At 40.6% G+C, this 14036-nt stretch overlaps 1 protein-coding gene across 2 annotated transcripts; it reads left to right on the forward strand.

Annotated features, from left to right (window-relative positions):
- The first annotated feature begins 216 nt into the window (after nt 1–216).
- On the forward strand, nt 217–13709 carry LOC120716557 (mucin-2-like). Of its 2 annotated transcripts, XM_040004092.1 has the most exons (9): nt 217–465; nt 1337–1438; nt 1555–1722; nt 1838–1948; nt 5125–5334; nt 5673–5774; nt 5880–6047; nt 6172–6282; nt 6989–13709. In XM_040004092.1, the coding sequence occupies exons 1-9, from the start codon at nt 408–410 to the stop codon at nt 13582–13584; spliced, it is 7626 nt and encodes a 2541-aa protein (XP_039860026.1). In that variant the 5' UTR covers nt 217–407; the 3' UTR covers nt 13585–13709. The 2 variants fall into 2 exon arrangements, with proteins under 2 accessions (XP_039860026.1, XP_039860027.1); XM_040004093.1 differs by lacking the exons at nt 5673–5774; nt 5880–6047; nt 6172–6282 and having other exon boundaries at nt 9992–13709.
- Nucleotides 13710–14036: the final 327 nt, after the last annotated feature.

The raw sequence follows: 14036 nt of genomic DNA on the forward strand, positions 1-14036 counted from the left end.
TGTAGTGTGAGGTAGGAAATATCTCACCATGACTATTCATTCCATACTCTCTGCCAGCTTTTATGAACAGGTATTCATGGACTCATCTTAATTTAGTGAATAAAGAAAAGCTAAAGATGTATGTTTAGCAAAAATAGAAAAGGGTCAGTGACGCATCATAGTTTTTCATTTATAATTTGTATAAAAAGCAGTTGCATACCCTTTTTTGTTTAAATGTGCAATTGAACAAGGGTGTGGTAACGTGCACTAGCAGAATGATTTGACAAAAGAGGAGATGAGCGTCTGATGTTCATGCTGTAAAAATATAAACACACCCAATCCTGAGCTCACCTGTTCAGTATATAAAGTGTAGGAGTGCTCCTGAGATTTAGTATCACAGTCCAGGGAAACTAATCTGCAAAACTGAAATGTTCATCACAATGAAGTTGACTACTCTGATTCTCCTCTGGGCACACTCCAGCACAGGTAACTGGACTTTTCTTATTATTTAGGATCTATCAGTAGGAAAATCGATTAATGCATGTGATGACCCCCCCCCCCCCCCCAAAAAAAAACAAAAAACAACAACAACAACAACAACAACAACAACAACAACAACAACAACAACAACAAAAAACCAATAAAACTACAACAAAGATACACACACGCAAAAAAAACAGGAGCCTCACAGAAAGAATTGCCATGATTTTCGGAAATCGTATTTCCTTCTTTTAGTTTGCAACTTCTGTTGCTGATTCTGTTTGCAAAACTGATGTGAAAATCGTTTAGTTTGGCCAAATTATTTCACTGAGCGGATTAGGTCTACTTCATGTTAGAAATGAGGAAGAGCAATTAACAAATCTATAGAAAGTGAATTTGAAATGAGCATGCTAACGGATATTAAGATTCATCATTCAATAGAAACTCATATTCACTGTGTGGTGTCATGTGAATGTTGTAACCTGTTATCTTGTAAACTGTTTGGGTGTGCTTTGAAAAAACAGACTTAACCCAGAGATAGCTTGGTGTTAAAGTTTAACCTTAATGTTCCATAAGAGCTGATCTAATCTTGTGGTCAGATTCTTTTCTCGCACTAGGTGGTGTTACACATGCCATAAAAATGATAACATTATAAATATACTTTCACAAACTGTCAATGTTTGACAGTTTTTAGAGCAGGCCTCCATGGTTTAATTATCCTTAGTGTCCACTTTATTTAAAAATATTTATATATGTTAAAGAGATTAACTGCATTTCACCAATTTGTGTACCAGCCTAAAGAAATGGAAGAGATAAAGTCTCATTAATAATGCCAGTTTTAACATCAATCCTTTCACTGTTTCTCTCTTGATTGCAGCTGGAGCCCTTCTGTGTCAAACCTGCACAGATAAGACATGTTCAAGCACAGTACCGATTACATGTTCTTCAGGGATGATGTGTGTTACAGCTACTATTTTAGGTCATCTTTTCTTCATATTATTTCATACACTTCAGTAAATTTCAAAGTACACAAATACATTATGTGTACTTTCCCTCAACATTAATCAAAATATTTAAATTAATTTGAATTTGCAGCTACCTCATCTGGAAATACAACAACGGAAATCTACAAGGCATGTGCATCTTCCTCCCTGTGTCCAGTTACGGGCTCTCAGACATTTTCAGTTGACCTGGGTGTTCAAAGTGCTCTTGCATCTGCCACGTGCTGCAACACAGATAACTGCAACTCACAAACTCTGGCTGGTAAGCACAAATCAATAAGTGTTTTATTAAAGACACAATAACAGAAAGAGATAAGAAACAATATTCTGATATCTGTTGAATGAAATGTTCTCTGTTGTGTTCTTTTCTGTTTCAGCTCCTACTCCTCAGTCAAGTAACGGCCAGCTATGTAACATTTGTTCCAACCCTTTGTGCAACACTCCAATACAATGTCAGGGAGTGGAGGACCAATGCTTTCAATCAATCAGTGAGTCTTCTTGATGTATACTTTAACAAAGATCAGCTTTAAATTGTTTTTTCTGCCTAGAATAACATTAACCAAGTTTGTTTTTTTGTTTTTTTTAACCAGTCACTGGAAACATTATGAAGCATTTTATCAATATTTGCAATAGATGTTATTTTGTACTTTGAATCATTAAAGATGACAATTAAGATGTGCTCATTAATCAGCTTTTGAAAGATTACATATTTGTCCACAACGCATAAATATATTAGTTAACAAATATTCCCCAAACTGTTTTTAAAAATATTTCAATATTTGTAGCATGGAGGTATTGATTAATTTGCCACTTTTTGTCGTGACTAATCATTTGTTTAAAACAATCGCTGAAAACAAACAGACAAATGTCCATCAAAACTAGAGAAAATACACATGAAAATATCAAGAGTAGCACTTTCATTTCTTGGAAAAATCAGTTACCTACTTTAAATGAAAACGCAGTTTACATGATGATAGAACACCCAGTGTACACTGTTCCAAAAAATAGTAATGTCAAAGTATCTTACTGTATATTTTACAGTTTTGTACTGTATTTCTAGAATATCATTAAATTTACATAAGTAGACTGTGATTTTACATGTCAAAGGTAAAATAACTTTTAAAAAATAAATGTAGAGGTAGGAATTGCAATTAATATAAATCTCAAAGTATTCACAACATTCCTGAACAGAAATAGGCCTCTGCACCTGGGGTGAGGGTGTGGCCATGAAAACAATGTGACATGCCATTGGACGTTGGGACACATAATAACATGACGCTAAGCATCGGCCAATGAATGTGAACTAACAACCACAAGGTCGCGGGTATGGCAGCACTGTAGGAAAAAATCCTAATATAAAAGTATTTTACTGTGCATTTTACAGTTTTGTTCTGTTCTTCTAGAATATCATTAAAGTCACGTAAATAGACTGTGATTTCACATTTCAAATGTAAATTAACGTTAAATCACTGTAATGTAATACAACATAATTTTCATGATTATTAAATGTATCTGTCTGTACATATGCATATTTAGATTGTTAAAATACATTCACAAATGTATCATGATTTCACAAATATCTGTCCGTTATTTGAAAGATTGAACTGTTGAATTCAAATGTAATGCTATGGAAAAGTATACAACATGATCCCTATAAGCTTGAGTTACATCACAGTATTATTATCATTGCTATTTAGGGCGATCGTGGCTCAAGAGTTGGCAGTTCGCCTTGTGATTAGAAGGTTGCCGGTTCGAGCCCCGGCTCGAACACTCTCAGTATTGTGTCCGTGGTCAAGACTCTTCACCTACTGGTGCTGGCGAGAGGGGCCGATGGTGCGATATGGCAGCTTCGCCTCTGTCCCAGGGCATGCAACCCATTATTATTTAAACCAACTGTTAACTGTATATTTCTGTACATTTACGTATTATGATTCATATTGCCACATTCATTGACCTTGTTTATAGGTAATTTCATTGTTTGATCACGTTAAAATGTTCCTAATTTAATGTCTAAACACACTTGGAAAAGGCAGAACCCCATGTAAGATTAGCACAACAAACTCTATTTTCATTACTGAAAATAACTGTATTTTCATGAGAAAGTTATTTTCTGTTATTTTACGGTAGTATTTTGGCGCCCCAGCTGCTGGAATATTACCGGTTTTTTTAAGATGTTTTTTTTAACAGTGTAGGAACACTGTTCGTTCATAGGAAATCACTTTGGCTTCTGACATTGTGAGTACATGTTTTCAATAGCATTATTGTGAAAGTCACCAAAACAATGAGGGAAAATCAGGCTCTGTTCTTCTCTTCAATTGAAAAATGTTTACCGGTGGATGTGGTATTATGACATCAGAAATGCTGAACAAACAACTACACCCTTTAGTGGTGTTCTCAGGTTTTAGAGTACACCCAAAAGTCTCTGCAGTGAGATTTGAAGTTTCAGACTGTCAGCAAACAGAGCACATTAAAAGATGTTAAATTACTCTTTATGTGAAAGATATTTATGTTTGAAATATAGAATCAGTAAAAAAAAAAAATCTGCTGAATTAGTTCTTTAGTAAATCACAGTTAATGATGCCACCAAAATGTTTCCAGCTTATGGCCTTGCATCTATAAATCTAAATGTTTCTTCATTATTTAACATTAAAGATGTTCTCAGAAAATGCTACCCACTGGAGTATGGAATGCCAGGACTCCATGGAGTACTATGGAGTACATTAGATCCACTTCTCTGACCATTTACAAACCAATAACAATGGTCAATGCTCACAACTCTACAGATGATCTACAGTGTAGCTTAATGATTTTCTTTTGACTGAGAAATAGATTATAAGCTCTAAATAAAAAAAGTAATACAATATATTTGATAATAAATTACTGTGACAGGTGTGTTAGGGCATAAAAAAGAAAAACATTTTCAATTATAATGCTCTGAGTACTTTTTTTGATGGTCACTGGCTACTACACAGTCATGTTTGTCTTATGATATGTTTTATGGTTACAGTCCGCATGTGAAAATGAAAGATTCTGAACCTCAAATTACCCTGATGCATCAATAGTGTTACACGCAACAGTTAGAGCACGAAAAAGGCCAACTATAAAACTGCTGTATGAATGTGTGTGTGAACTGGTAAAAGCGTTGTAGTCAATATTGCCTCGAGGGCTTTGTTAAAGCAGAGAACAGCAATAAATTTATCAGTTCTTTTACCATTTGACATCTCTTTTAACTTGCCCAGTGGCATTGAACCACATAATATAGTAAATTAAACTGAATCTCAGCAAATTGATTTTTAAGATCCCAAAAGGTTGATTCTGTTCATCAGGACATAACATTTTCAGTGGAAGAAACATTTTGTCAGTCATCCTTAATGATCAAGGAACTGACCTCACAGCCCATTGTTCATTCAGTAAGCTAGTTACTGTCATTGTGCAAATGTACTGTTTATAAGGTTGGGGAAACCTGCAGTCAGCTGAGACTGAAGAAGTAACTTGGATCAGTGACAAAACATTTCTCCCACTCCCACTTACTTACTTGAATGATTGAACATGCATCAAGTGATTTTTAAGATGTTCTGAGTAATGCTTTAAATATGAAGCTATATCATAACATCATAACATGAAAATAACTGAAATTGTTCAAACTCTGATTTTTGATCTGCAGTGAACGACGGTGTCAACACTTTCCCAGCTCACGGCTGTGCGTCTACAAGCCTGTGTGCAGCTGCCTCAAGCCTGGGTTCCCTACCTTTCATGCAGAATGTCAGTACCATAATAAGTGGACCAATCTGTACTTTGCCCACAACAACTGCAGCACCAACCACAAAAACAGCTGCTCCAACCACAACCACAGCTACACCAACCACGACAACAGGTGGTCCACATGGTGGTGATATACATGCCCTAAAAATTATAACATTTTAAATATAGATTCATAGTCTGTTATATGCGTGACAGTTTTTAGAGTAGGCTTCCATGGTTTAATTATCCTTAATACATTAACCTTAAATTAACTCTAATTTAGTGTTTCCTGTCCATTTTTTTTTATCTATACAGAGATACAGAGATTAACAGCATTTCATCAATCTTTGTAACAGTGTAAAGAAATAGAAGAGATGAAGACTTTAATAATGCCAGTATACTGGGGTATTCAAAAACCTGTAATGTTTCATTTTAACTTCAGTCCTTTCAATGTTTCTCTCCTGATTGCAGCTGGAGCCCTTCAGTGTCAAACATGTACAGATCAGACGTGTTCAAGCACAGTACCACTTACATGTTCTTCAGGGAAGATGTGTGTTACAGCTACTATTTTAGGTAATCTTCTCTTCATATTATGTGATACACTTCAGTAAATTGCAAATACTGTGAGGTTATATGTACTTTTCATCAACATTAATGAACCACACTGTGAATTTGCAGCTACCTCATCTGGAAATACAACAACGGAAATCTACAAGGCATGTGCATCTTCCTCCCTGTGTCCAGCTACGGGCTCTCAGACATTTTCAGTTGACCTGGGTGTTCAAAGTGCTCTTGCATCTGCTACGTGCTGCAACACAGATAACTGCAACTCACAAACTCTGGCTGGTAAGCACAAATCAATAAGTGTTTTATTAAAGACACAATAACAGAAAGAGATAAGAAACAATATTCTGATATCTGCTGAAATGTTCTCTGTTGTGAATTGAAATTATGTTCTTTTCTGTTTCAGCTCCTACTCCTCAGTCAAGTAACGGCCTGCTATGTAACATTTGTTCCAACCCTTTGTGCAACACTCCAATACATTGTCAAGGAGTGGAGGACCAATGCTTTCAATCAACGAGTGAGTCTTCATCATTTTTTTTCAAAAAAGATCATCTTAAAATTATTTTTTCTGCCTAAAATAACTGCAGCGAACATTCTTTTTATAAAAGGAATGTTGGTTGAATTTATTTTAACAGCCAATGGAAGAAATACTGATAAAAAGCATTTTATCAGATAAAAAGCTTTTTATCAGTATTTCTAAAAAAATTATTTGGAAGTTTAAATCTTTAAAGATGACTATCAACATTTGATCATTAATCACTTTATTAAATGTTACAGATTTGACTGCAACACAGATATATTAGTTAGCAAATAATCCCCAAACTGTTTTAAAAAATATTGTAATATTTCTAGTATGGAAGTATTGATTAATCTGACAGTTATTGTCATGACTAATTATTTGTTTAACACAGCAGCTGAAGAACTAAATAAATGTCCATCGAAACAAGAGCCAAGGAAAGAAAATACACATGAAAATATCAAGAGTAGCACTTTGATTTCTTGTTGATGGAAAAATCAGTTAACTGCTCTTATCAATTATACGTTCTTTTACCATTTGACATGTCTTATAACTTGCCAAGTGGCATTTAACTACAAATTAAACTGAAATGGTATATCAGCAAACAGATTTTTAAGATGTTTTGAGTAATGCTTTAAAAATAAAGCTATATCATGACATCATAACATAAAAATATCTGTAATTTTTCAAACTGTTTCACCTGCAGTGAACGGCGGCACCAAGACTTTTCCAGCTTATGGCTGTGCATCTACAAACCTGTGTGCAGCTGCTTCAGGCCTACATTTTCTACCTTTCATGCAGAATGTTGGTACCATAACAAGTGGACCAACCTGTACTTCACCCACAACAACTGCAGCACCGACCACATCAAGAACTGAGGCACCAACAACAACATCTGCTCCAAGCATGACAACAACATCTCCAACCACAATAACAGCTGCTCCAACCACAATTACAACTGCTCAAATAACAAAAACAACTGATCCAACCACGACCGCAGCGGGATCAACCACAATGACAGCAGCACCAACCACAACAACTGTGTCCCCAACAACAAATACAGCTGCTGCAACTACGACATTTAAGCCACCCAGTACAACCGCGGTGGCATCAACCACAACAACAATTGTGCCAACCACTATAACAACTACTCAAACAACAACAACAGCTGTTTCAACCACAACCGCAGTGGCACCAACCACAACTGCAACAGCACAAACCACAACAACTGTGTCACCAACAACAACAACAGGTGCTGCAACCACGACCGCAGTGGCACCAACAACAACCACAACAGCACTAACCACTACAACAGTTACTCCGACAACGAACACAGCTGCACTACTTACAACTATTACACCACCAAGCACAACTGCGTCACCAACCACAACGACATCTAAGACACCAGCAACAACGTTGGTCGCATCAACTACATCAAATGTTGCTCCAACCACAATAACAACTGCTCAAACAACAACAGCTGCTCCTACCACAACTGCAGTGGCACAAACCACAACAACTGTGTCACCAACAACAACAACAGGTCCTGCAACTACAACATCTAAGGCACCAAGTACAACTGCCGTGACATCAACCACAACGACAGATGCTCCACCCACTATAACTACTGCTCAAACAACAACAGCTGCTCCTACCACAACTGCAGCAGCACAAACCACAACAACTGTGTCACTAACAACGACAACAGGTGCTGCAACTACAACATCTAAGGCACAAACTACAACCACAGTGGCATCGATCACAACTGCAGCTGCTCAAACAACAATTGCAACAGCACAAACCACAACAACTGTGTCACCAACAATAACAACAGGCGATGCAACCACGTCCGCAGCGGCACCAACCACGACCGCAGCAGCTCCAACCACAACAAACGTTACTCTGACAATGACAACAGCTGCACCACTTACAACTATTACAACACCAAGCACAACTGCAACAGCACAAATCACAAAAACTGTGTCACCAACAACAACAGGTGCTGCAGCTACGACATCTAAGGCACCAACAACAACCACGGTGGCATCAACCACAACAACAGCTGCGCCAACCACTATAACAACTGCTCAAACAACAACAACAGCTGTTTCAACCACAACCGCAGTGGCACCAGCCACAACTGCAGTGGCACAAACCACAACAACTGTGTCACCAACAACAACAACAGGTCCTGCAACTACAACATCTAAGGCACCAAGTACAACTGCCGTGACATCAACCACAAAGACAGATGCTCCAACCACTATAACAACTGCTCAAACAACAACAACAGCTGTTTCAACCACAACCGCAGTGGCACCAACCACAACTGCAGCAGCACAAACCACAACAACTGTGTCACTAACAACGACAACAAGTGCTGCAACTACAACATCTAAGGCACCAACTACAACCACAGTGGCATCGATCACGACAGCAGCTGCTCCAGCTACAATTGCAACAGCACAAACCACAACAACTGTGTCACCAACAACAACAACAGGCGATGCAACCACGTCCGCAGCGGCACCAACCACTACCGCAGCAGCTCCAACCACAACAAAAGTTACTCCGACAATGACAACAACGTCACCACTTACAACTATTACAACACCAAGCACAACTGCAACATCACAAACAGCAACAACTGTGTCACCAACAACAACAGGTGCTGCAATTACGACATCTAAGGCACCAACTACAACCGCGGTGGCATCAACCACATCAAACGTTGCTCCAACCACAATAACAACTGCTCAAACAACAACAGCTGCTCCTACCACAACTGCAGCAGCACAAACCACAACAACTGTGTCACCAACAACAACAGGTGCTGCAGCTGCGACATCTAAGGCACCAACTACAACCACAACAACAGCTGTGCCAACCACTATAACAACTGCTCAAACAACAACAACAGCTGTTTCAACCACAACCGCAGTGGCACCAGCCACAACTGTAGCAGCACAAACCACAACAACTGTGTCACCAACAACGACAACAGGTCCTGCAACTACAACATCTAAGGCACCAAGTACAACTGCCGTGACATCAACCACAACAACAGGTGCTCCAACCACTATAACAACTGCTCAAACAACAACAGCTGCTCCTACCACAACTGCAGTGGCACAAACCACAACAACTGTGCCACCAACAACAACAACAGGTCCTGCAACTACAACATCTAAGGCACCAAGTACAACTGCCGTGACATCAACCACAACGACAGGTGCTCCAACCACTATAACTACTGCTCAAACAACAACAGCTGCTTCAACCACAACCAAAACAACACCAACTACAACTGTTGTAGCACAAACCACAACAAGTGTGTCAACAGCGACGACAACAGTTGCTGCAACTACAACATCTAAGGCACCAACTACAACCACAGCTGCGTCAACCACAACAATAGCTGCTTCAACTGCAACCCCAGCACACACCACAACAACTGTGTCACCACCAACAATAACAGGTGCTGCAACCATGACCACAGCGGCACAAACCACGACTGCAGCAGCACCAACCACTACAACAGTTAGTCCGACGATGACAACAGCTGCACTACTTACAACTATTACATCACCAAGCACAACTGCAACAGCACAAACCACAACAACTGTGCCATCAACAACGACAACAGGTGCTTCAACTATGACATCTAAGGCACCAACTACAACCGCGGTGGCATCAATCACAACAGCAGCTGCTCCAACCACAACAACAACTGCTCCAACAACAACAGGTACTGCAACCACGACCGCAGCAGCACCAACCACGACCGCAGCAGCACCAACCACGACCGCAGCAGCACCAACCACAACTGCAGCAGCACAAACCACAACAACTGTGTCACCAACCACAACAACTGTGTCACCAACCACAACAACAGGTGCTGCAATTACGACATCTAAGACACCAGCAACAGCGTTGGTCGCATCAACCACATCAAACGTTGCTCCAACCACAATAACAACTGCTCAAACAACAATAGCTGCTCCTACCACAACTGCAGTGGCACAAACCACAACAACTGTGCCACCAACAACAACAACAGGTCCTGCAACTACAACATCTAAGGCACCAAGTACAACTGCCGTAACATCAACCACAACGACAGGTGCTCCAACCACTATAACAACTGCTCAAACAACAACAACAGCTGCTTCAACCACAACCAAAACAACACCAACTACAACTGTTGTAGCACAAACCACAACAAGTGTGTCAACAGCGACAACAACAGTTGCTGCAACTACAACATCTAAGGCACCAACTACAACCACAGCTGCATCAACCACAACACTATCTGCTCCAACTACAACGACAGCACACACCACAACAACTGTGTCACTACCAATAACAACAGGTGCTGCAACCACGTCCGCAGCGGCACCAACCACGACCGCAGCAGCTCCAACCACAACAAACGTTACTCCGACAATGACAACAGCTGCACCACTTACAACTATTACAACACCAAGCACAACTGCAACAGCACAAACAGCAACAACTGTGTCACCAACAACAACAGGTGCTGCAATTACGACATCTAAGGCACCAACTACAACCGCGGTGGCATCAACCACAACAACAGCTGCGCCAACCACTATAACAACTGCTCAAACAACAACAACAGCTGTTTCAACCACAACCGCAGTGGCACCAGCCACAACTGCAGCAGCACAAACCACAACAACTGTGTCACCAACCACAACAACAGGTGCTGCAAGTACGACATCTAAGACACCAGCAACAACGTTGGTCGCATCAACCACATCAAACGTTGCTCCAACCACTATAACTACTGCTCAAACAACAACAGCTGCTCCTACCACAACTGCAGCAGCACAAACCACAACAACTGTGTCACTAACAACGACAACAGGTGCTGAAACTACAACATCTAAGGTACAAACTACAACCACAGTGGCATCAATCACAACTGCAGCTGCTCAAACAACAATTGCAACAGCACAAACCACAACAACTGTGTCACCAACAATAACAACAGGCAATGTAACCACGTCCGCAGCGGCACCAACCACGTCCGCAGCAGCTCCAACCACAACAAACGTTACTCCGACAATGACAACAGCTACACCACTTACAACTATTACAACGCCAAGCACAACTGCAACAGCACAAACCACAAAAACTGTGTCACCAACAACAACAGGTGCTGCAGCTGCGACATCTAAGGCACCAACTACAACCACAGTGGCATCAACCACAACAACAGCTGCGCCAACCACTATAACAACTGCTCAAACAACAACAACAGCTGTTTCAACCACAACCGCAGTGGCACCAGCCACAACTGTAGCAGCACAAACCACAACAACTGTGTCACCAACCACAACAACAGGTGCTGCAAGTACGACATCTAAGACACCAGCAACAACGTTGGTTGCATCAACCACATCAAACGTTGCTCCAACCACAATAACAACTGCTCAAACAACAACAGCTGCTCCTACCACAACTGCAGTGGCACAAACTATAACAACTGTGTCACCAACAACAACAACAGGTCCTGCAACTACAACATCTAAGGCACCAAGTACAACTGCCGTGACATCAACCACAACGACAGGTGCTCCAACCACTATAACTACTGCTCAAACAACAACAGCTGCTTCAACCACAACCAAAACAACACCAACTACAACTGTTGTAGCACAAACCACAACAAGTGTGTCAACAGCGACGACAACAGTTGCTGCAACTACAACATCTAAGGCACCAACTACAACCACAGCTGTATCAACGACAACAATAGCTGCTTCAACTGCAACCCCAGCACACACCACAACAACTGTGTCACCACCAACAATAACAGGTGCTGCAACCACAACCACAGCGGCACAAACCACGACCGCAGCAGCTCCAACCACAACAAACGTTACTCCGACGATGACAACAGCTACACCACTTACAACTATTACATCACCAAGCACAACTGCAACAGCACAAACCACAACAACTGTGCCATCAACAACGACAACAGGTGCTTCAACTATGACATCTAAGGCACCAACTACAACCGTGGTGGCATCAATCACAACAGCAGCTGCTCCAACCACAACAACAACTGCTCCAACAACAACAGGTACTGCAACCACGACCGCAGCAGCACCAACCACGACCGCAGCAGCACCAAGCACAACTGCAGCAGCACAAACCACAACAACTGTGTCACCAACCACAACAACAGGTGCTGCAAGTACGACATCTAAGACACCAGCAACAACGTTGGTCGCATCAACCACATCAAACGTTGCTCCAACCACAATAACAACTGCTCAAACAACAATAGCTCCTCCTACCACAACTGCAGTGGCACAAACCACAACAACTGTGCCACCAACAACAACAACAGGTCCTGCAACTACAACATCTAAGGCACCAAGTACAACTGCCATAACATCAACCACAACAACAGGTGCTCCAACCACTATAACAACTGCTCAAACAACAACAACAGCTGCTTCAACCACAACCAAAACGACACCAACTACAACTGTTGTAGCACAAACCACAACAAGTGTGTCAACAGCGACAACAACAGTTGCTGCAACTACAACATCTAAGGCACCAACTACAACCACAGCTGCATCAACCACAACACTATCTGCTCCAACTACAACGACAGCACACACCACAACAACTGTGTCACCACCAATAACAACAGGTGCTGCAACCACGTCCGCAGCGGCACCTACTACAACCGCAGCAGCACCAACCACAACAACAGTTACTCCAACAATGACAACAGCTGCACTACTTACATCACCAAGCACAACTGCAACAGCACAAACCACAACTGTGTCACCAATAGCAACAACAGGTGTTACAACTCTGACATCTAAGTCTCCCGCTACAACCACAGTGGGATCAATCACATCAACTGTTGCTCCAAACCCAATAACAACCTCTCAAACAACAACAACAGCTGCTCCAGCTACGACCACAACATCTTCAACAATGACAACAGAATCTCCAACTACAACCGCAGCAGGACCAACCATGACCACATCACCACCAATCACTACAACAACGACAACAAGTTCTCAAACCACAACAACTGCAACACCAACCACAAGTAAGGTTCCTTCAAATTCAACTACTGCAACATCAAATACAACTACTGCAGACCCAACCACAACAACAGCTTCAATCCCAACCACTATGTCTTCAACAACAAAATCCACAACGACAACAAGTAGCGCATCTTCTGCTAATTTGAATGTTTTCCCTTTTGTACTGGGACTCTTTGTCTTCACCCTCTATTATTAAATTGGAAAATCACAGATGGAAATTGCATAATAACCCATAAAACTGTGAAGGCACATTTTTATTGTCAATGTTTACTTCTGTTCTTCTTGTTTAGTTGGGATTTAAATTTCATAAAATTCAGATGTGATTAAAACAGCTTGGGTAATAGATAACTATTTAACACACAATTACCTTTTTCCAAGTGAGTTATAAAGTGTAATATACATTTACTTCGAAACGTATTTATCTATTCATTAAACTTATCATGCAAATGTCTTGAATAAATGTAATAGTGTGCAATAATATGAACAGAAATATATATCCATATATCCATAACTAGTTAATTGGGGATTTTTGTTATGCATATATATTGTCAGTTTTATATTACAACAATTATTCAATTATCCACTGAATGCATCATTCATTCAAATGAATTACCCATTCAGTGACAGCATTTTTAACACTAGTTCAGT

Source organism: Simochromis diagramma, unplaced genomic scaffold, assembly GCF_900408965.1.
Source record: "Simochromis diagramma unplaced genomic scaffold, fSimDia1.1 OVJJ01000477.1, whole genome shotgun sequence".
In the NCBI taxonomy this organism is placed as follows: domain Eukaryota; kingdom Metazoa; phylum Chordata; class Actinopteri; order Cichliformes; family Cichlidae; genus Simochromis; species Simochromis diagramma.